At 42.8% G+C, this 23,530-nt stretch overlaps 3 protein-coding genes across 6 annotated transcripts in view; 1 reads left to right on the top strand and 2 right to left on the bottom strand.

Annotated features, from left to right (window-relative positions):
* The window catches only part of akap9 (A kinase (PRKA) anchor protein 9), a 75,771-nt gene extending 68,362 nt beyond the window's left edge, over positions 1 to 7,409 (top strand). For all 4 annotated transcript variants that reach the window (XM_030063613.1, XM_030063611.1, XM_030063614.1 and 1 more), the window contains 13 exons: positions 59 to 254; positions 856 to 1,006; positions 1,270 to 1,617; positions 2,144 to 2,446; positions 3,057 to 3,280; positions 3,497 to 3,602; positions 3,832 to 4,026; positions 4,400 to 4,603; positions 4,776 to 5,008; positions 5,239 to 5,333; positions 5,715 to 5,850; positions 6,454 to 6,584; positions 6,861 to 7,409. In XM_030063613.1, the coding sequence (XP_029919473.1) occupies positions 59 to 254; positions 856 to 1,006; positions 1,270 to 1,617; positions 2,144 to 2,446; positions 3,057 to 3,280; positions 3,497 to 3,602; positions 3,832 to 4,026; positions 4,400 to 4,603; positions 4,776 to 5,008; positions 5,239 to 5,333; positions 5,715 to 5,850; positions 6,454 to 6,584; positions 6,861 to 6,904 (2,366 nt within the window). In that variant the 3' untranslated portion in view covers positions 6,905 to 7,409. The remainder of the gene's footprint in view (positions 1 to 58; positions 255 to 855; positions 1,007 to 1,269; positions 1,618 to 2,143; positions 2,447 to 3,056; positions 3,281 to 3,496; positions 3,603 to 3,831; positions 4,027 to 4,399; positions 4,604 to 4,775; positions 5,009 to 5,238; positions 5,334 to 5,714; positions 5,851 to 6,453; positions 6,585 to 6,860) is intronic.
* cyp51 (cytochrome P450, family 51) lies at positions 7,001 to 12,283 on the bottom strand. Its single transcript, XM_030063616.1, has 10 exons — positions 11,900 to 12,283; positions 11,690 to 11,788; positions 11,390 to 11,566; positions 11,032 to 11,158; positions 10,056 to 10,230; positions 9,756 to 9,875; positions 9,481 to 9,676; positions 9,071 to 9,166; positions 8,722 to 8,890; positions 7,001 to 8,261 (listed from the first exon to the last, which is right to left on the bottom strand). The coding sequence occupies exons 1-10, from the start codon at positions 12,065 to 12,067 to the stop codon at positions 8,083 to 8,085; spliced, it is 1,506 nt and encodes a 501-aa protein (XP_029919476.1). The 5' UTR covers positions 12,068 to 12,283; the 3' UTR covers positions 7,001 to 8,082.
* A 1,274-nt stretch (positions 12,284 to 13,557) lies between these two features.
* On the bottom strand, positions 13,558 to 22,594 carry krit1 (KRIT1 ankyrin repeat containing). The gene is made up of 17 exons (XM_030063615.1): positions 22,361 to 22,594; positions 21,302 to 21,471; positions 20,945 to 21,101; positions 20,739 to 20,831; positions 20,514 to 20,643; positions 19,403 to 19,646; positions 18,507 to 18,622; positions 18,047 to 18,190; positions 17,721 to 17,877; positions 17,368 to 17,475; positions 16,418 to 16,574; positions 15,826 to 15,977; positions 15,356 to 15,522; positions 15,083 to 15,170; positions 14,775 to 14,981; positions 14,007 to 14,123; positions 13,558 to 13,864 (listed from the first exon to the last, which is right to left on the bottom strand). Exons 2-17 carry the CDS (start codon positions 21,401 to 21,403, stop codon positions 13,775 to 13,777), a joined length of 2,229 nt encoding a protein of 742 aa, XP_029919475.1. The 5' UTR covers positions 21,404 to 21,471; positions 22,361 to 22,594; the 3' UTR covers positions 13,558 to 13,774.
* Positions 22,595 to 23,530: the final 936 nt, after the last annotated feature.

Genomic DNA, 23,530 nt, shown 5'->3' with positions numbered 1-23,530 from the left:
GCTTTTAGTGTCAGGACTTGCTGTAATGTTGCAATGTTTTCTGGCTGATGTTCCTCAGGTTTGCCGCCTGCAGTTTCATCAGCTGGTGAGCGCAGCACTGAGGAGCAGCAGGAGAGAGGAGGTGCTGATGGAGGAGCAGAGGCTGACAGGCTGCTGGTGGAGGAGCTGAAGGGAGAGCTGGCCCAGACCAAGCTGGAGCTGGAGACCACACTCAAGGCTCAGCACAAACACCTGAAGGAGCTGGACACGCTCAGGTTGGACCCTGCAATGTTATTATAAGTCTCCTCTTTTTAAAAACAGTAGCCGATCTTCTGAAATCGCATTTCCTCACCTTCCAGCAGCAGTGGTAAAAGAGAAAATTGTTTCTGATGTTGTGCTTTTTGCAGAGTAAATTATCAGTTCATTTTCCATAGCTCACAACTGCAAGGTTATTAATAGGACAGCGAGAGTTTCTCCAGCTGTGACAACATGTTTACATTTCACACAGTGATGCAGACACTTCTGTGGGTGGAGAAGCCGATGTACACAGAGTAATAAAGACAAATGTTAATGAAGCTCCTTCAGCACACATACTCACATGCCTACTAATGCATATTGTGCATTAACACATGATGGTTAAAAATCGGAGTGCATTTAATGCCAATGGGTTTAAGACAAACAATAATATGCACTGCTGTTTAACGATTTAATGCTGCTGAAAATGACACACTATAACGACTTCTGCCAGTCAGTAGCAGCAGTTGCTTAAAAATCTGAGTTTCTCAGCTTTGAAATTTGATTGGAAATCAGCCTGTACAGTCGAAATTCACACCTCCATTAGGCCGCTCAGCTCAATAAAGGTATGTCTTTCAACAGGATGGAAGTGTCTCAGAAGGCCGCTGAGGTGGACGCTCTGAATGATCAGCTGTCAGAGGAGCGGAAGACAAGCCGAGAGCTTCAGTGGGCAATGGAGAAGGAGAAGTGTCGGACTGGGAGGAATGAGGAGAGCAAGCGAGAAGAGCTGGAGGTAAACACTCAGTGACAGCTGGGGTCATAATAGTTTTCATTCAGCAGACCGACCGCTAAAATAGTTATTACTTTTAGGAGCCTAGCTTCTGTCCAGAGTCATAAATATACTTATAAGTATAAGTAAGTATATAAATATACTTCTTTTTTTTTTTTTTTTTTAATTTTACCCATCTCATTTTTGCCCTGTTTGTCAGTGACTCTCCTTGTCTGTTTTCTCAGTGTAAAAACAAACTGTATTTCTCTCCCAATTTTTCCGTCAAGGACCTCCATCTCACTCTGGGAGAGCAGCAGAGCCGTGTCTCTCAGCTGACCTCAGCCTTGGAGCAGGAGCGCCAGGCCTCGTCCCAGCTTGCCCAGCAGGCTGACCAGGAGCGCCTGAGCCTCCACAGACGCCTTCAGGAGCTCCAGGTGCAGCTGGAGACGGAGCGAGCCAAGGCCCAGGAGATGAGCAGCGCCCTGGGGAGAGAGAGGGAACTGAGGACAGGTGTCACCTCAGACGGTCGTCCCTCCAATGAGGAGGAGGAGGTAGAGGAGGACAGCACCCGGCTGGAGGAGGAAGGAAGCTTACTGGAAAGACTGCAGAGGGAGCTGGACGAGAAACATGCACAGGTAGGATGCCTGTGAGATACTCCACCTGCACACACGAATAACAGCCAAGAAATTTGGAATGTCCTCCAAAGGCCGGACCAATAAATGTCGATTCTATACCTCCATGTCAAAATGAACAAGTATATATTGTTTGGAGTAAAACAAAGTCTCAAAACCGCAAAAGAATTCACACCTTCAGATATTATCACACCCCTGTTTGCACAATGAAATGTGTTGCCATATTGACACAGAAAAGATTGATGATAATGAAAACCCTATTTCAGATATTACTTTTTGATACCTAGGAATATGCCTGCAAGATAATCATGATACAAGTTTTTATTCACTTGTTGTAACAAATTTATGAACCTGTAGCAGTAATGATTCAAATTTGTCTTTTGTGGAAAGGTTTTGCTTGAAAAATGATCAGCTTAGACTTGCAACAGTGACCTAAAAGGCTGTGATTCAGTATGGTTAAAACCAGAGTTTTTGTCTAAATCCTGCAGTTGACCTGATTTTTCTTCCTTCTCCTCCTTCTCTGCTCCAGGTGGTGCATCTTTTAGGTGAGGTGGAGGCCCAGAAACTTGAGGTGGTGAGAAAACAGGAGGAACTGACTTTGGTAGGTCAAAGGTCCAGACGGGACCAGGAGGCGCTGCTGGCGGCTCGGGCCCAACTGGAGAGCCTGGAAGTGCGTATGTCTGAGGCCCAGGAGCAGCTGGAGAGAGAGCTGGAGAGGAGAAAGAGCCTAGAGGAGGAGAAGGAGAGGCTGGAGGAGAGACTGGCCCAGCGAGGGGAGCAGAGGGAAGGAGACAGGGCAGGGGGCGGAGTCCTGCCGGCTGATGGACGCAGTGTGAGTGCCAACTCGATCACACACTTTAGTTACGTTTGCACCTGGATTGCTCAAACTTTCTGAAACCCTAATCTAGCTCTGTTAAATCTTTAAAGGAACAGTTCACCCAAAATTGTGTAATCTGTCTGTCCAGGTACTTTCTGTGATTTTGCAAAGTATCCAGTTAGGTCTTTCCCGTCTCCTGACACCCAAAGCAATGTAAAAACTCCAACAACAACACCCAGCGTAACCCACAGACCTCAGGGTCAAAGAGTTTTGTCGGTAACTCTTTTCTGCTGATGACCACCAGCAAATTGCATCCAACTGTCTCCAGCAAATATGAATTAGATGCAGATTAATAGACTTTGATGGTTTTAGCTCCACTAACAAATACTTGTCAAGCCCTGTTGTATTGGGGTTCAGGGAGACAGAGGAGAGATCACAGCAGAATGGAAACCTCACCAGGGATAAGTGGAACATTATACTATTTTTTGTGTTTTGGGTGAACACTTCCTTTAATAGAGATTTTTATTGGACAAATTCTTTGGTCTTTATCCAGCTGGGGGTCCATGACATGAGATGTTTTGGGAATCTCTTAAGCTAAGCCATATTGTGTGTGTCTACCCGTCAGGCCCTCTGGCGCAGCGAGTCCACCGACCGCACCAAAGACTGGGTGTTCCAGCAGAAGAGCGGCAACGCTGAGACAGTCAGCCCCAGCACGCCCACGCCCACGCTGCTGGACATCACCAGGTCTGGACAAAGTGGTGGACCTTGGCGCACCACTGACAAGATCCTGGGCAAGCTGCACCTCATCGCCTCAAAGATCCGCAACATAGTCAGCAAGGCGACTGGCAGGTACACCAGCATGAATAAGCATGACATTATCTCAGCTTGTAAAAGTTCTTTTATGAATCTTACACTTAGCTGATTTTTTTTTCATATACTTACCTTAAGTTAACCCATTCCATAAAAATATCACAGACGTGACAGTTCTGATATAGCTCTAAAGGAATTTAATTTACTTAACTTACTTAAGTAAATTAAGCTGCTGTTGGTACACTTTCTGTGCAGACTGACAACAGAGGTGGAGAGTGAACAGCTGTTTTGGATGCAGTCCAACATCGATGAGGTCATCACTATGCTGCAACAATTTCCAGGTCTACCCTCCACACCTGAGGTTAGAAAATACTTTTTTCCTGCTGCTGATTAACTGTATCACTTCTACTGTACTTTCTGTGCAAAATAAGTTTGAGATGCACCTGATCTCACCCTCTTTAACAAACTTGATTTGCAGATAAGCTGGAATCAAGTGTTAATGTTTTTATAGATCAAATGACTGAAAGTAGTTGTGCTCCTACTTTGTTCAGCTCTGTTAATGACTGATTGTCCATCCTCTTTCCCCCCAGAGTGCAGCATTGCTGGCTGGAGGCTCCTCCAGCACCTCCAACTCCCTGACGGAGCGGCTGCTGAGGCAGAACGCCGAGCTGACGGGTTTTGTCAGCCGCCTGACTGAAGAGAAGAACGACCTGAGAAATCAGACCCTGCGCTTGGAGGAGGAGCTCCGCCGCCTCCGGCAGGCTGGACTGACATCAGGAGACAGTGTGAGTAAAAACCCTGGAAAACCTACTGATGGAGAGTAACAACAACTCTAAGATCAGGAGCAAACATAATAACAGCAGTAGAATAATAAATTATAATCTTTACTAGGACTAACAAATTTGCTTGCAAAGCATTTCCTATGCGTTAGCCTTGTTGAAATAATTAATATAATTAGATATTATGAAAATATAAAAAATAAGGAGTGAAATATATTCTGTATTAAACTGAAATAAATTTAGCCTAAAAGCAGGGATGTAATAATTAAAGTTATCCAAGAATACAGCCCGTGCTGTTAGCTTCACAGTTTAATGAGATCAAATACTGACAATTTTTTTACACATCACTAAATTCCCATGTTTAATTTTGCTCCTGCAGGCTAGTGGCAGGAGAGGAGTGACCAAGGGAGACTCAAGCAGCATCGTACTTTCCCAAGAGCGGGAGGCGTGGACTCGAGAGAGGATCCGTCTGGAGAAAGCTTTGCTTCTGGCCCAGGCCCAGGTGGCCCGACTCAGGGGAGAGATCAGGACCGACACCCTGCGGGACATAACGGGACCCGAGGCTGACAATGCAGCACTGAAGGTAAAAACTAAATGAGCCAATCCTTCAGCTCTCTTCATTTCATGCATCCCAAGTCGGATAAAAATGCTCTGTATCTGAATAATTGTTGATGAATAACTGCAATAATGTAATGCTCATCTTTTTTCTCTTTTTTCTCTGTCTCCCTCCTCTGCTCTGCTTCCCTCACCTCCAGAGGATGTATGGGAAATATCTGCGGTCGGAGAGCTTCCGCAAGGCACTGATCTACCAGAAGAAGTATCTGCTGTTACTGCTGGGCGGCTTCCAGGAGTGTGAGGAAGCCACGCTGTCGCTCATCTCCAGGATGGGCGGTCGGCCGTCCCTCTCCAGCCTGGACTCCCTCAGCCAGCGTCGGCGGGGGCTGACGCGCTTCCGCTCTGCCGTCCGAGTCTCCATCGCCCTCTCCAGGTAGGCAGCAGGAAGTGTGTGTATGTTCCTCTCTCTGTACTGAGGTTGTTCCGTATTATTGAATGCTTTCCAAAGGGATCAATTTGCAGTAACAGATTAAAACGTGATGAAAATAATAAATGTAGCAGCATGTGCACACATTAATAGACAAACCTTTGCCCCCTGTCATTATCACATTATGTTGGTGTCATTTTGACAAACCTAATTGTCTTCCCTCTCTGTTTCCCCAGAATGCGTTTCCTGGTTAAGCGGTGGCAGAAGGCAACAGGGATGGGCTCTGTATCCTCAACCAGTGTCAACAAGAATGAAACAGGACAGACGATAGGTACTAAGACACTAGAGTTTTGACAGGACGTGAAAATTTGATATCTGCCTGAACACGAGGCTCATAAAGATGTAGTTGATAGGCTATTAATAAACTGAATATATGGCAAGCCTCTAATCTGATACTTTTTTCAACAATCTCCAAATAAAATCACTTCAATGGCCTGTTTATGTTTTTTAATTTTAATTGTGAAACCTATAATTTACCTAAATCGACCACAAGAATCGGAGTCTGCAAAGCGAGCCCAGGCAGTGGCTCAAAACTCTACATAATCGTTGTTACTGTGTTATGGTTACGCCTTCTGTGTGCTGCTGAATGTCATGTAAATGTGATAGTCAAACAGTAACCAAGGGCTAATGCAGTGATTTGTCCGTTTCTTAGGCACAGAGAGAGACTCTCCCTATCTTCACCCAGCGAGTGTGGAGGTGTTCAGAGAAAGAGGAGGAGGACTTTCCAGCAGCAGGGGGCGCAGTGGACGCGACTCCCCCAGATCTGCTGTTTCCTCCACCCACCACAGGTGCTGTCTGCAGTACTGACTGCTTCTGTGCGCAGGATCAGAGCCCGATTTCTGGGCTCAGTGCTCACAATCCACACCACTCTGCCAGCTCACTGCAGTGCAAAATACTGCAAACAATGAAATCTACAGGACACATCATTTAATCAAAATAGTTTTTAAATTATCTGAAGGTTTTTTTTTCCTGTAATATGTTTGTAATTGTAGTATCTATTTTACAAATTCACTAATACCAATATATCTGCACTGAGATGAAATTGGCCAATAATCTCAGCCAGCCAGTGTATCAGTCAGGGTCAGCAAAGCACAGAGATGAATTAAATACGAGGATATGCTCAGCGTGTCAGTACATTATCTGCATTTTTTTTCATGAAATCATGATGAAATGAGTGGGAATCATTCTTAATTGAGTGGTTGAGCCAGAATCACGTTCTCATGCATTATGTGTGGGATAAGTGAGATAGATGGGTGAGATTTGCTCTTTATCATTTTAAATTATGTAAAGCATCTTTGAGTACCATGAAAAGCCCTTCATAAATTATGTTTTATTGTATTATTAGATAGTCCAGTCATTTTGTCACTTAAAGGTGGCTGCTGTTGTCACAGGTTTCACGTGGCCGGGGACCCGGGCGCTCTGACCTGCTCCCATCTGCAGAACTACGACCCTGACCGAGCGCTCACTGACTACATCTCCAGGCTCGAGGCCCTGCAGAGGCGGCTGGGAAGTGTGACATCAGGTAACACACACACACACACATGCACTCATAGACGCCACAGATTGTGTGACACTGAAAAGAAATGTGTATAAAGTTCGATTTTCTATTGAATTAATGAGCTGAGGGCTGAAGTTGGCTTGTAAGGAACTTTTAATCAGGTTTGCCTCCTAATCCATACCTCAGTATTTCCAATCCCATGCTGTCTATCTCTGTTTTTTTCTTTACTGTTAGCATTATATTGCCCTTGGAAAATAGTTTGAAATGTGACTCAAATAACTATTTTTACTCTCTCCCCAGGTTCTTCCTCATATGCTCAATTGCACTTTGGCTTGAGAAGATAAAGACGCTGAGAAGTTACTTTTGAACTGGCTTGAAGAAACGCAGTTGCCTTTTCTTGTGCTGAGCGCTCTGCTGTTTTCTATCGTTCTGGTGTGGACTGTATATTCCATGTGGACCAAAACTCTTTTTTTTTTTTAGTGTTCGACATCTTGTATTCAGGCTTTTTGTCGCCAGCACTTGAAAAACAGCTATGTTTGTAATTTGATCTGCCTCTTTGTTGTGGAGGAAAACAATCATGTATATTTGTCAAATGCTAATTTAAAACCCCGTGATTAATTTATATGTATGTGTTGTTGTATGGGTGGAACATATGTAGAGAATGTTTGTTTGGGTTTATTGTTAAGGAGGCTGCTACTGGATAATACACACTACACTGTGTTACGTTTAGGCCGGTTTCTCAGACAGAGGACATTTGTAGAGAACGTATTTTTGTAAAGCGTAGGAGCTTTCAATTTTCTGGGTATTTTGTCAAAAACTGAAATAAAGAGGACTATAATATTTGAAAAATTTGAGTGCATTTTTTTCCTCTGGTTTAAGTGATGGTCAGATAAGAAATTTACTGGGTCTCTTTTACAACAAAGTCATAATACACTTTCTAAAAAATAAAATCTAAACTTTGAGGGCAAAGCAATTGGGAATGGTTAATATCTTACATGAGAAAATGCATGTGGTCACTGTAATGACTAGTTTAGGTTTTTCCTTGTATAGACAGTGGAACTGAAGAACCAAACAATATCAAAGGACAAAACAAACTGAAAATAAATCCACTATGCAGTAAAAGGGCACCAGCTTACAACAAGCCAGTTTCCAATTATCAAGGCACTACAAACCTGTCCATTTTTTAAAGAATTCACTTTGTGAATATGAATATGAATATCACTGACACACCAAGCTGTGAAATCAGATCCATACAGTCAGTGTCCTTTGTTCTTGAAACACCCATTTCTAAAATGTCAGTATTATGCTGATATTCAGGAAAGTGGGCTGGACATCAAACTGACTAGATAAAGGAAGATCAACACCAAAAGTTAAAGGTTTGACCTCCGGACAGGTAGACAGAAAAAAGTGCATTCATCTAAATTTCACAATTTCAAGTCCAAAGACGCTGCAGCTTTATTTCTGCACTCGGTGTCTCTGTATTCTCGTGTGTTTTGTTCCCTCTAGTCTTTGCTCCAGTCTCTCACTGTTTCCTCCTCTTGTATCTGATGATGGGGTTATGGGGGGTGTGAATCATGGTGGTGTAGTTGATTGTTGGGAAGTAGCCGTCCACCAGGTCAAAGTCGTACAAGCGCAGCATGGTGGACCAGATGGTCTTGATCTGCACGTAGGCAAAGTTCTCCCCGATGCAACGGTGACGGCCTGGAGGGATAAAAACCAAGAATTAACAATGGTACAGTTTGGATGTGGTTTAACCCAACTTGATGTACTTGATATGCCAAGTAACTCAGTGGCCCTTTAAGCTCTGATTTGCTTGCTGACATGTGGAACCGTCTTACAGCTGGACAGACAAGTGGTGAGCCGAATTAAAGGTTAAAACGACTCTATACACCAGCCACGTTACACTATAGAAGTATCAGGTAGAAAAGTATTTTGAAAAGCTTGTTTAAACTACATAAATCCAAAGTACAAAGATAAAGCTTTAAATTCAACCAATTCAAAAAAGTGGATTTTCATGGAAATCCAGAAAAATTGTCAACTTGATTATGAGATTAATGTGCTGTGTTCTGTCGTTCACCAGTGCACAGCAGTTTCACTTTTCTTTAAAACTGGTTGCACTGAAAAACAGTACGAAAGTATTCAGTTCACTCGCTCTTCTCACCGGCTCCAAACGGCACATAGGCAAACTTCTCCCCGGCAGCAGGGTTGTCGTTCAGATAGCGGTCGGGGTTGAACTCCATCCTCTCTGCCCAGGTGTCGGACAGACGGTGGTTGACGGTGGGAGACACACACACCTGGTGGCCCACTGGGATGGTGTAACCCGCTGCAGTCTGACAGAACAAGGGAGAGCACATGGAGAATATTTAAAAGGAGCTGCTTTGGCCGAATGGAAATCATGATTAGCAATTTGCTGTGAGAGGAAAAGATGTCTATATTGCTCCTCCAGGCTATGATGAAAGTATATAAAATCCCATGCAATTCACATGCTGACCATATGGAGATGTATTTACCTGAGGAGAGCGGGCCATTCTCATCATGGTCATGATGGGGGGGCGGAGCCGCAGAGTCTCCTTCAAACAGCGCTCCAGCAAGCTGAGGTCCTTCAGCTGAGGAGGACACCAGAGAACCCATCAGCACTGGGTGATACAGTCTTTCATGGTACAATATAAAAGCAAAATAACTTCCTAGAAACATCATTCATTACTTAATTCACACAAACAGAAACACCTCTCACGGTGTTTCAGCTTTCACCTGGATTGACTAAGCAACACTGCTCAGCAATATTCTGAGAGTTGTCCTTTTCTAGTCACTACGTTTGTTCAGATATAATACTGAAATGCTAATGGTCTACGGACTTGGGTGTGTTCTCCATCACATATGAGCCTCACTGAGCTCACCCAGGTCTATGGATGATCCCTACCTGATCGAAGTCAAGCGGAGGCAGGTCCTCCCCACACACAGTCTTCTGCTCGGCGTAGCAGCGCTTCTGCAGAGCCTTGTCCCGGGCCATGAAGAAGCCCATCCAGGCGCTGGTGGTGGAGGAAGTGTGCTGTCCCGCCAAGAGGAGACCAATCAGCATCCCGGCTATCTCATTATCATTCAGTGGATGTCCGTCTCTGCGGAGGGAAGGGAAAGCTCTTGAACATCTGACTGGCTTTGTGTCAAGAGACAGTAGGGTGACTGAAGTCGTCTTACTTGTAGGTGGCATCAATGAGGGTCTGCAGGATGTCGTCCTCTTTCCTCCCGGAGCTCCGGCGCTTCTGAATCACTTTGAAGAAGATGTTCTTGATCTCTCTGTGAGCTCTGTCTCTCCGCCTGCCCAAAGGAGGAGATAAACGCCACATCTCAGCTACTTTGTCTAAACATTCAGCGTCATTGCTGTTGTTCCTCTTTAAATAATCTGACTATTTTTGCAAGTTTTCTGCTGTTATGCAAGACCTCTGATATCTGATACATTTCCGTCTTGCGTCTGCTGTGCTGGCCTGGTTGTCTTACCGGAAGCTGGGCAGTGGCAGCCAGCCGGGGAGCAGCCAGGCCGCGTGGCTGAATCCTCCGTCCAGGTCGGCGTAGAGCTGGGCCACGCGCTCGTCCAGCATGCTGCGGATCTCCTTCCCGTGGAGGCAGCTGCTCGCCGTCAGGATGATGAGCTCAGACAAGGCCTCAAACAGGTCTGACAAAGGGACACAGGTGCTTGATGTTAGGGTGTGTTTGATGTTTTTTACAAAGTAATTTTACTGTACTAGGCATGGGATGATATGAAAATTTCATGTCATGATTATCCTGGCCAAAATAACTGCAATTTGTAATATTATCCTGATAATCATCATATGCTTACAACTCTTAAAATGGCACTAAAACATACTGGAATCACTTTATCTTACATTTTGTTAGGACACAAATTTATTTTTATTGCATATAGAAATCAGGAAATCAATATAGGACTTTCCGCCCTATGTGCACTGGGATAGGCTCCAGCAACCCCCCACGACCCTTGTGAGGATAAGCGGTTTAGAAGATGAATGAATGAATGAATATAGGACTTTACATTAGCAAGCTAGACAGCTTACTGAGGTCACTCCAGTGAGGACACTCAAAATTATCCCGAATTATCAATGGAAATTCACCACAATCAACTTTTCATGAGTGTTTTTAATCAAGATAAAATCCTATATTCTATAAGGCATCTAAATTTGGAGTTTACTGGATGTAAATATTACAACTGCAACATAATTTTCACATCACTCTACAACAGAGGCAAACTCTGGTTGGGGATGTTCAAAACAGGAGTATTAATAGTCTTTTAAGGGGCATAAATTGGTTATTTAATAAGCCAATCTTCAAAGTTTTGACTTGAAGTGACCTAAAAGTAACTGAAAGAACTGTAATTGCTATTTGGATGATATTTCTTTCTGTTCTAAGCTGGTTACATCTTAAAACTAAAGTATTCCCATCCCTGGTATGAAGGTCTTACTTCTCTCCCCGCTGTCTCCCCATCTCTCAAAATACTCCCTCGTCTCAGCCTCGATGATCCTGACATGTTGCTTGAAATGAGCAATGTTCAGTCCAGTCTTCAACATCTTCTTTTGCTCCAGAAAGATCTGCAACATAAAACAAAATATGTGTTATTACAGCTGGTAAACAGCAACTGAGGAAAGAGCATTCAGGTTGCCAGTTTGGTAAAATTCCAGCAGAATATTTATCCTCCATAAAGCCCTGTTTTTTTGTTTGTTTGTTTGTTTGTTTGTTTTTTTGCTTTCCTTTTCATGCACCCAGTTTTATTGTTTTAGTGAATGTGATCTTTTTCTCCTCTGCAGCTGCACTTGACTCACAGGGTTTGGCACATCATAGGCGACTCCCTTGCCAAAGACAGGGGTGGTGAGTCTGGAGTAGACATCCTCAGCGTTCAGGTCCTCATTCTTGCTGTTGAACATGAGCGAGGCGGCTTCGCTGCCCAGCAGATAGGTGAAGGTTTTTCCCACCATTGTAAAACTAAACACAGGGCCATACTGTGAAAAAAAAAAGTGAAAAAAAGGTCAGGGAGTGTGTGTGTGCATGTTTATGTGAGAGTATGTGAGATTTTGCAGTGCTTCTTCTGCAGTATGAATGTTGGTGCAAACTAAAACTCTTACTTTTTCATATGCATTCTCAAGAAACTCAATGGGGCTCTTCCCAAATGCAATGGCGTGTCCCAGGAACGGGATGCTGGAGGGTATATAAGGCGGGTATTTCTATAAAGAGGGGGAAAAACAATGCTAATGAATGATGGATCCAAATTGACTGAACATTTAATAAGCAGCCAATTCAATGTGGCACTTTTTTTTTCTTATTTTTTTACTCACCAGATCTTTGTCAGAGGCCTGGGACTGTTTCAGCAGCACCTTGGACATGTAACCCAGGGTGAGGGTGATCACAGAGGCTGCCAGGACCACCGATGTCAAATTGTCGTTCATTTTCCCAACGGTGTCCCCGAGCAGTTTGCTGCTGATTTGATACAAATGCATTGACATTGTGGCTTCCTCAGCTGCAGCCTGTACTTTACAAATTAAAAAAAGCAGCTCTAAATAGTTAAAAAGAGGTTAGACTCCGCTGTATCGCATGAAAAACGTATTTATTAGTTATTCTTTCGCCCTCGGATCCCATAGAATAAACGTCCGCCTCAAGAAAAGTCAGTTTTTTCACGCAGCTGCAGTTTATTCCCTGAAACAGTGCGCAAATGCTGATTGATGGGAGATAGTCGCTGTTATTTCCCCAGCATCTCCACCTGTCAATACTAGTCCTGCCCCCGCCTGACCAACCGAGGCATTTGATTGGTTGACAGCCACGTGTCCGTCAAACAAGCGCCGCTGTGATTGGCTGCCGCCGCCTGAACCGATGTCTTGCTATATGATGTCACGCCAGCACCAGTCTATGCAGGTTACACTGTATTATAGGCTGAGGTTTATCAGGTAGCTGCTGTTTAGCCCCAATATTTATTCGGTGATTTTTTTTTTTTTTCTTCAACAAGTTGCATCTATGTCAGTGTGGCTGAACAGTGAATCCAACTCTAAGCCCCATAATAACCTTATTTTTTTTTTTTTTTAAATACACATGTATAGGATTTCATGATGCTAGAGTTATTATATGCATACACAAGGCATTTTGCATTTTTAAACATGTGCAAAGATGCAATATGCAATGGTTTTAGAGTCTGGTGTCTTGAATTTTGTGCATCTCGTCATGTTGATTGTTTATCATGTCTTTAACACACCAACACAAATTCCCAATACATGCAAATGCACCATGGTAAATAAAAGTTGAACTTGAATTAATAGTTAAATTAGAGTTACGTGAATTAATCAGTATTTTTGTATCGTGAGAGGAGTAGAAAAAACGCAGACTCAACAAAAACAGTATTGACATTGAAAAGTGACATTTTGTAAGGCCATCAACAACTTTACCACTTTTTTAATGTCCCAAAATATATATGTCATGGGTATGGATTCAGAGATGTTATACTTTATATTTTCTGTGATATTAATACCTAATATTCAGTGGTATCTTTCCTAACCTAATGAATAGTACAGGCTATATTACTATGCCATTTTGTATTACAATATTCCTTTGGGACTTTAAACAGCATTTTATTGGTGTCAGTGCTGATGTAGTACTAATAAGTACTAGTAGTAATATAGCCTAGTAATAGTAGTAATGAGCAATATTTGGATGTTACTTTGAGTTTGTTTTTTGTTTGTTTGTTTTTTGCATAAGTCAGAGCGTAAAGCCACCTACTGACAGGGCCAGAGCTCAATCATTTCCTTTCTGTGGACTATAAAGCAACAATGTGCAATTTTACTTTCCAAAACTTATCGCTTCACTACAGTGTGACGCAGTTTGAGGTTGTGCTGTATGTTTCCAAATGACTTGCAGAGATTTCGTTATTTGGGATGTTATTAAAAACAAAAGTACATTTGTTTTGCAATCAAAGACCAGCCGCACACATTTTCACCAACGCATGTTCATATGTACATCCTTCAGTTTATTAAAATGAAATATTAAATAAACATATTTACATGCACTGAAAATAGGAGAGTAATCAAAATACACAATGTGAAAGGGTATATCGGTGGGGCTCTGCAAAATACAAAATGATGCACTTTGGTGAGGCGCAGACCTTGCTCTCAGGGAACTTGGTCGCCGGCTTGTCGTCGATAGATTTTTGGGTTTTTTTTTGTGTTTTAACCGTAAGCATACTTGTCTGATAAGCCCTTATCACTCGCAGTCATCTGTCCACTTAGCTTCATTAAAAGCTTCACAATAAGGCCAGCCTGTGAAGGACAACAACAACCACTGTAGTGAGCATGACACACACAAGAAATGGTTTTCATTATTTCACTTCCAAAAATTAATGATTCAAATCCAAATGTTGGTTGGCTGGTTTTGCAAAATTCCCATTAAAAAAAAAATCACCTGTTTTGTGTGCACAATGAAGTTCATTTTGTTTTCTACACTGTGTATCTGGAAGTACTGGTCGGCGTGTCCAAGCTGCCACATGAACGTGCCGTACTCCAAACTGATGAGGAGGACCTGGGATCACAGGGATGAAACATTTTTTACACTTCTGGACAGTCTGGAGCATGCATGAGAGGTAGTGCAACAAGGATGGGAAAACAATCAACAATATTCATGCTGTGCTCACTTGACAAGCTCTCTTATTCTAATGAATTAGGTCCTGGCTTTTAAATATTTGAAATAATCACTGAGAGAAATAACTAGTTTTATAATAATAATATTTGCTCACTTCCATGTCAGTGGACATGGACATTTGCACCAAAACTGAACATGGAAGGAGTTAAACACTGCAGACGCATCGCAGCTTTCTTTGAAATAACTGAAACAAATTGTTCCATCTCCTTACAGCTCCAACCAAACACAGAAAGCATCCATTCAATTCAAAACAGTTCATGCAGAATAATGCAAGTGCTTTGGACCAGTAAGTGAATATTTCCCTAATTATCAATGATATTTCCATCAAAAACACGGCATTGCATTCGATTTTTGCACGACTGACATGAGTGCAAGAAGTAATTTCAGGCTGAAATATTCCTTTAATCCTTGTACAGAAAACTGGCCCTGAGTGCTCTCTGCAGGTAAACAAGACAAATGACAGCTGGAGAAACAGTTATACTCAGGCTTTAAATGTGTAAATAAAAAAAAAAAAAACAAGTTGTGGAATACCTTGGTTTCCATGTTCATGAGGTGCAGCCCCTTGGTGTTGACCCCCACATAAACACGGATGACTTTGTGGTTGCTGGCGCTGGCCTTGGTGTACACCTGGCCGGTGAAGAAAGCTGCTCCGTAGGTGGGGATGTCCCAGCAGTTCTGCAGGAAGAGTCTCTGCAGGTGGTGCATCTCTTTGCTCACGCCCTCACTGGTGCTCAGGGCCTGTCGGAGCGGCACGGGGAGAAAGCTCAGGTCACATAGGGCAAGAAAGGGATTTAATCTGGAGGATGAGATGAATTCTCCTCATGAATATGCGACTATACCTTGTATTCGTGAAGTATCCTGTTGGTCCAGTGATATGCTTTGCTTTTCACTTTGGATATCGGCACAATAGATTTAAGGTTTTCCTCACTGTTGAAAAGAAAACATTGAGACAAAGATAGTTTTTCCTCCATAAACTCCAACAGATACAAGTTAAGGTCACTGAAATTAACATCATGCCATAGATGATACATGTAAGAAGATTAATTTGATTATGTCAGAGGTCATCGTGGTACATGTTTAGGCATAAATTTGCTCTGAAAACAGTCTTTTACTTGAGGAATCCTTGCTTGTGCTTCTTGCTCTCATAGTTGCCGTAGATGATCTGCAGCAGGAGGCTGGCCAGTGTGATCAGCTTGCTGTCCGGAGAGGGGAAGAAGCCCTTGAGGAGACAGTGACGTGCCTCGTCAAACAGGATGAGGATGGACAGTGGGTCCTCCACCTGCAGCAAAACAGCAGCAGCACAGTGAGGTATCTGATATGCATCAAGTAATACAGTTAATCAGCCATGCAGTACATCTGGCACCACTGGAGGACTGATGGATACTGTAAATCAGTGTTTCCTCCATTGCATCCAACTACTGCCAAAGCGAACACAATCAACATTTCTGTCCGATGGGTTTGACTGCTTTTCCAAATACATGGTTTTGCAGTTTCAGTAAAAGTTTCACAGAAAGGCAACAACTGGAAATTGGAGAAAATAAACAGGCGAACACAGAGGACTTAAAACAGACAGCCCTTCTACCTTCTTCTCGACTTCGAGAGGCAGCCGGACGTCTCTCCGCAGGAAGAGCTGCGGGTTTTCCCTCTGCGGGTCCAGCACCGTCAGGTCCGTCACGATCTCCGTCCAGATGCGCAGGTGCTGCAGCGGCTTGTGGTAGGGCTTCAGCTGCAGGTCTGACACATACGCAGCAGTTTACGCCACTGTATTCACACTTTCTTAATTAATCAGGGAAGCATGATATTGGATTCTGCCAGTGTATCCACATACAGAGAGCATCAAGTCTCTCCTGTAGTGGAATTAACATATTATTATGCTATGATCCATTGGCAGCTGCAGACATAATTTACAATGTCCTTCAAAATGTACACATACATGCCTAGGTTATGTAAAACATGCCATTTTTATTTTTATGTAACATTTTCTTCGTGATCCCACTGTAACGTTAAAAGTGGATTTTTTTGCCCATGTAGTATTGATCTTTCCAGTTTATAAGGCTTCATTAAGGCTTCATTAAATATTAAAGAGTCAAGAAAGTGCATTTTGTTCAAACTTGTGCTGCAGTAAAATGAGGATCACAGGTCATAGTGTTTTGTCACAGCGGCTGTGGACTCACTGAGGTTCTCGGAGCAGATCCAGATGGTGAAGTACTGCTGGGTCTCCTGAGAGAGACGCATGCCCTCCATGATCTGCTGCACCGTCGTGTTGTTGCCGTGCTTCAGCTCCACCGAGCGGTACGAGCCGTCCATGCGGTAGATACGCACCTTCTCATACTGGGGGACAAACACAAACACACACACACACACACACACACACGCAGCGATGTCATCAATAAAAACAAAAGAAAAGTAGTTTAGTGCTAGTTTTGTTTGTGAGGTGTCCAATAACAGCTTAAAGTAAAAGCCAAAATATATCAAATGCACATTTACAGCCTCCAGGATTCCTTACTACACACTTCCCATTTCAAAATTCCAGACTTTTCCAGACATCTCGGTGGATTTTTTTCAGACCTCATCCTTTCCTCATCTTGTGGTCAAGTGCCATCACTGATTTGCACGTCATTATCTGGACAAGCGTTAGACTCACTCTGCCCTGCCTGCTCAGTGGAAAACACACTCAACTGGCTGCTCCAACTGTGAACACAATCTGAATATGCTTCTTGGAATTTATTAATTTACTATTGCCACTTCTGATTATGCTTTTTCTAAAACTTTAAATATAAACAATAGTCTGTAAATGCAAATACTTTTCCATACTCTATTTTTTTTCCATACTTATCCAGGCCTGGAAATCATAGATAAATCATAGATGATAAACCATAGCAGATTCCCTGGTAATCATTGGGGAGATAGTGCCATCTACTGACAGGTAGAGGTAACTGCCCCAGACATCAGCGACCGTAACTGAATAAACACCCATAATAAAGAAATATATAAATCCTGCAGAAAGATAAGAAAGATCCAAACCAGTCAAAAAAGAGAAATCTGGGATCAGCGTGAATACTACTCAATATAGCTATTCAGTGTAACAGGAGTGTCATCAGTGTGCGAGGTGCGAGTCGCTCACAGGTTTGGTGCTGGCTTGCTGCAGGAGCTTCACCGTCTCCTCCCATTCGTTCTGCTTGTTCTCCTCACACACCTGGAGAGGCGAACGCTTCTGCTGGTCCTCGATGTGCTGTCAGTGGACAGGCAGATCACATCATACATTAAATGGAAATGACAGCTCAGTAACATCTGGTTTGACAGTGTGTGTTCATGAGGTAAAGACTACAAGATACACCTAGAAGAGGTTCAGAGGTTCAGCAAAAAAAAAAAAAAAAAACAGGGGGGTGGGAGAAGACTGTATGCTATGATACATAAATTGGGGCTAAACCACTAAATATTCATTCATTGTGTTTTGACCAGCACTGCATTTCCTACCCGGTCGATCTCTGGGTGCTGCAGCAGGAGTTGCACAATCTCTGAGTGGCCTCCTCTGGCAGCAAAGTGCAGCGGAGAGCTGAGCTGGCCGTTGAGCAGATTGGGATTACAGTTTCCTTTCTCCAGCAACAGCTTGGTGGCTTCAACTTTACCATGCCTGGACGGGACAAAACAGATCCTGCACTGCATGGAAAAATCTTGCCCTGCTAAAGTCATGATGGGAAGTAGAGCCACTGTGTTTAAGACTCGTCATTCAGAGGAAAAGAAAATAATAACTTTTTGATACGACAGATATTTCTGGGCAGCGAGACAAGCTTGTGACTGACCAGCAGGCATAGTGAATGGGAGCCCAGTGGTCGCTGTCCAGCTGCTTGACTGAGAAGCCGCTGTCCAGAAGCTTGGAGAGCAGCTCGGTGTCTCCCTCACAGGCGCTGCGGTGCAGTGGGAAGTCATCCACCCACTGGCGCTCCCTGGGGAGACAGGGCAGCATTCTGGGTTTAAGACTGTTTTGAGGGATTTCTGCTGTATTTTACTGAAAGTAGTGAACCAAAACGATAGAGCAGAAAGAAAGAGAGAGGGTCACAGACACCAGTTCAACCACTGACAGGCTGACTAACTTTCTAACTTCTTTTCTATCATTTCCAGAAAGAGGAGAAATTGTAAACACAGAGGAGTCAATGTTTATGAGCTGTCAAGTTTGAAAATTATGAAATTATGGCTCAGTTTTTTAAAAAACATAATAATAATAATAATAATAATAATAATAATAATAATAGGACTCCTCACTTGTCTTCTGTCACACTGTTGGGACCGTGTTGCCACTTCTCCCTTTTGGGAATCTGGATCTTGGAATAGTCCGGAGCTCCAAGCCCAAAGTAAGGGTTGATTATAACTTTATCCACCTACAGGAAAAAAAGCAGGCCAGGCAGGATAAAATTAAATGTTAGCATGACAGTGATTAAAGGTCCACTGCAGAAAGAATCACATTTCAGAATCTCACTGTTTGACCTTGAGTAGTTTAAAACAGTTACCAAAAATAATTGAGCTATATACTAGAATAAAACCTTGAAGACATCTAATCTACTTCCCTGTATAAATAACACCAAATATATTCAGACTTTAATGGGCTTTAACTGGTGACAATCTGTATAGTTCACAAGGTGTCTCATCGTCCGCTGTTCATCAAACTACCCACAATCATTGTCCAAGGGCGCCAGCGTTCTTCATATTTGTTCCCCAAAGATTAAAAAATACTTGTATGCAGAGAATGGCTCAATCATAGAGAACAATACATCTCTTCCTCTGCCCTGCAAGCCCTAACTGTGCTGCCGACTTCCCCAAAAGCAGACTACAGCATTTGGCATCACGATGAAGAAATGAGCGGCAGTAACTTTTTATAGAGCAAGAAGCCTCAAATCAGATGTAACACAATGCTACAATCCACAGCCACTGAAATGAAACCACCGCGCTGAGTCTTTAAAAAGGGCAGAGTATGGAGAGCACAGACCTATATTATATTAAAGATATGTTACAGGATATGTATTAACATTTAAAGAAACGAATGAAATTTTGCGTTTTGTTTTGTGCTCCAACACTTTGGGCCAGTTTTGTGGACATATAAAAATATAAAACTCTTTTTCTTGGAGACCAGTCTCTCTGTCTGTAAAACAAGTCTTCATTACCCGGTTGGTGTACTGCAGGTCGGAGCCGTACAGCGGGTTGAGGATACACATGTCCGCCTTCTCGAGTGACATCATCTTGCTCTTGATCTCCAGGGCGGTGTAGCCCATGTGCAGACCCTCGTCACTGAGCTTGCCCTCGCTGCTGTAGGCCGGGTTGCTGACGTTGGTCTTCACACGCTCCACGGGCGCTGGCCGGAACAAAGCGGGGATGGCGTGAGGCACGGTGTGCTGCTCTGCGAGCCATCTGCAGAGACAAGAGGAGAGGAATCAGCCTAATCCCATTTACTGACAGTGGGATCTCACTCCTGTGGCTGCTTTCAATGCCACGGACAGTGATTTAGACCAGGTTAAGTGGAAGTTACATGGGAGTTTAATCAAGATTTATAAAGTATCTAAAGGTTTGCACCAAAATCTTGGCGTCATGTTTAAATCAAGAGCAAGAATTCATTCTATTATTTGAGGTGGTTGAAGTTAAAATGACAGAGCACCTTGTTAAGTACAATAAAATCTCTCCCAACTGGCAACAGACAATCTGACATCTCACCTTTCCTTTACTCCGAGGAAAAAAAAAGAAAAGGTTCAGGCATAACGTGAGAAAGGCTTAAACTGTTCAGCAGGTCCAAACAGGTCATATTTGGTCATATTTACTTAATGTCAGGAAACAGCTGCTCTCATAGATGTAATGGAATAACTTATTTTTTGCTTTTATGTTGTTTAAAATGCCTTTGCCTGCTGGTAATAAACTACGTGTACATACATATAAGATAGACAGATAGAACAATAACATATAAAGTTATAAACAATGGATGTTAAACCCAGATCAGACGTTAAAAGTAAACTGTACAACAAAGATATTAAAAAACAAATGTTAGATTAGCTCTTAACAGCTGAAGGCTACTGAATGATGTTTAATGTATATTTTAGGATGCTGTCAATTTATTATTTTAAATATATTACACTGAATTCTTAATGGTTTTTCTACAGTAACTCCTAGTAGGTTTAGTGATGTGTAAATATAAGAACTCAGTTCAGTGTTAGTCCACATCGTGACCAGCTCTTCACTGACACTGAAAGCCCAGTGAACAGCCCCTCTTTTCCAGCGTTTCCTTACTTGTCTAAAGCCAGGAGCATCTTGGAGGTGACGGAGCAGAAGTGGGTGCTGGTCTCGCTACAAACCCGCATGATGTCCTGAAAGCAGTAGAAAGTGGGGCTGCCGGCGCTGTAGATGGGTTTGCTGTTGTCTGTGCAGAAACAGAGACATTATAAACACAACACATAAGTTGAACGACATCTGTGGGGTTCATTTCATAAGACAGGTTCTCTGGTTTTGACTCACCTTTGACACTGACTGGCACAACAAAAAGCGAGGCCTCTCTGCCTTCATTGTCTCCATCCAGGGGGAATTTCTTCATGAGCACCACGCGCTTCCCTGGACCGAAAATTGCCCAAAGGTAAAAAATCTGCAGGAGCGACTCATCTCCTCTGTCTGTATTCACTCATTTCTGAGGCTGACAAATATGCACGATTGTAAATGACATTTACCTATGAAGCCTTGGTTGTTGGATATCGGCTTGGTCGTTTCATCAACATAATCCAAGATGGATCTGGCTTTGTCGACTCCGGATTGGATCTTTGTTGCCAGCAGGACTTTCTTCCTTTTCTTCTCCTTCCCTTCCAAAGGCACTTCTATCAGCAGGATCTAAACAGGAGCCAGATGAAGCACACATGCCATATAAGAAATTCTGCATGCACCACTGCTCTACACCTTATTTCCTGGTCAGTATGAGAAAACAAACAGGATGAGAAATGGAACCGTCAGCCTCCTCATCTTAACTTGCAGGGACTTTCTTTAGGAGGAGATGCTGAGGAGCTTCACACAGTCAGAGTCGGTGTATTTACCTCATAGGCTTTAGCTCGGTACTCCTTCGAGCTCAGACTGACTTGATTCTTTGGACGAATGACGGCGACAAACACATCCTCCAGGGTGTCTTGGTTGCCCATCGTGCTGACTTGTCCTCAATTCCAACAACACATCCTACACGAGGGCCAGATACTGTGGAGTGGCATGCCTGACATATAATAGGTGGAGAAAACATGATCATGATTAAAAGTATTCAATAATTTGACATCTTACTTGTGCATACGCTGTCAGAAAATACAGTAGGAATCCATTTCTTCCCCACCTATGCACAAGCTTCACAAATGTAACCCCTGGGGCTAATTACTCGACCTCAAGATAATTATTTGTACTTTCTTCAGATATTTATAAAAATTTACATATATGTTCCCAAAATTACATAATTACGTTCCCTACATTACTTAAAATATTAATTTGGTTGTGGTTGCGTAGCCTTGAAATGAAATAAGTTTAGTAGATTTGCGGATATGAAAAATAGGTAATGCAAATATCCAGTCAATATTATAGTTATAATACAGGAATAAGACTGATCTCTATAGGGTAAAAACACGAGAGCACATTAAATACCCCAAGTCAAGGGTGCAAAAGCTGTTCCTTAGAGGGTACTGCCCTTCTGACAAGCCACTGTACCCCTAAAGGAGCAAGTATGGGCTCTATTTTCTGAGAGTGTATCCAGGCAAAAGAAGACCGCAAACAAAATAAATGCATGTGCATTTTTTTAGTTGTATAAAAATTCAACACTGGGCGTGTAAACCGAGAAATAGTGAGTTAATTTGCTGCCTATATGAATTGCATCAACTTCCAAATACCCGCAACACTTTCAGAAGTCACGCCCCGGAAACCAAGCGCAACTGTTGTCTTTCCCCAAACTGTTATCATCATTATTATTATTATACAAAATGACAAACCCAACACTTGTGGCTGCGCTATACGCGGCGCGATCCGGCTGTTGACACAATTACATGAAGATCAAACATTTTGAACTTTGTGAGCCTGGTAGCTGCTGCTTTTCCGCTTATTGCCGAGCGGCTGAAACTTACCGAGAAATGTCTGCCGCTCTTCCAACAGGCGAAGCGTCACTTTCAGCGGCTCCGCGTTGGCAAAACAGCGCAAATTCCGCAGCTAGGTCATTGATCCCGGTAAACAACAGAGGAGATGGTTGAGTTGCCCTGTGAGCGGGGCCTGAACAGCGGGCAGGGCTGCCGACAACAGCGGGGCAGAGGGAAGCAGACGAGGCTCTCACATTACCCCGCCCCGCCGTGGGCGACAGAGGGCTCTGGCGGCGGGGGGGACTCAGTGCGCCGCAGAAGATGCACCTTAAATTATCCATGGGCTGGATGGGACCCTGTTTCTCTGAGCCTTACATGGAGACGCACCCGTTTAGTGCCTTTAAGAGAGAGAAAAAAAAAAAAGAAAAAAAAAGACAATGGTATTCCCATGATGGCTTACATTATAAAGTGCACAAACCTGAATTTTATAGCAATAACATTAAATAAAACCCAATAAAAAATTACTACAGTGCAAATAGGTCACTATGCAGCATTAAAAACACACCATGGGGATATTCTTATTCTTACACTTATTTTACAAAATGTTATGTATTTTTTATTTGTATTTTATTTTGTTAGGTAGGCAGTATTTTCCCATCTTTTTATATGTTTGTTTGTTTATTTGTTTGTTTGTTTGTTTGTGTATGTTGTCATCTGACAGGCTGATAGCACTGTCCTTGCTCAGGATACCAATACACTGTGTCGCTCACCTGAGGAGGATGTGACTTTTCAGCACAGTTCGTGGTTACAGGTTTACTGGATGGGAAATGCACTTTAATCAATATGAGGTGAAGCCACAGATTCAGATTCAGATTCAGATTGCTTTATTAGTCCCCGAGGGGCATACGTATAACAATAAACAACTGGGTAGACAACCCACTAAAACACATTGTAACATTACATGTGCAAAAGGGCAAATAGGCGCTCAGTGCAAATTCTGGGGTGCAGGGACCATACAGTACTTACAATATTATTCCATAAAAGTCAAAAAGTCAAAAAAAACAAAAAACAAAAAAAACCTGTATGGCCTAATGGCAGACTGGTGTAATTATAAAGGGTCTTTGTGTTGTAAAAACAATTTATTTTCCTGCTTAAAATAAATAAATCATAATCAGTTTGTGTTTGGAGTAGTGGTTGTTTGCCTCTTGATGACCACTAACT

This window comes from Myripristis murdjan, chromosome 11 (assembly GCF_902150065.1).
Source record: "Myripristis murdjan chromosome 11, fMyrMur1.1, whole genome shotgun sequence".
Lineage (NCBI taxonomy): Eukaryota > Metazoa > Chordata > Actinopteri > Holocentriformes > Holocentridae > Myripristis > Myripristis murdjan.
This window is presented reverse-complemented; position numbering and strand designations above follow the sequence as displayed.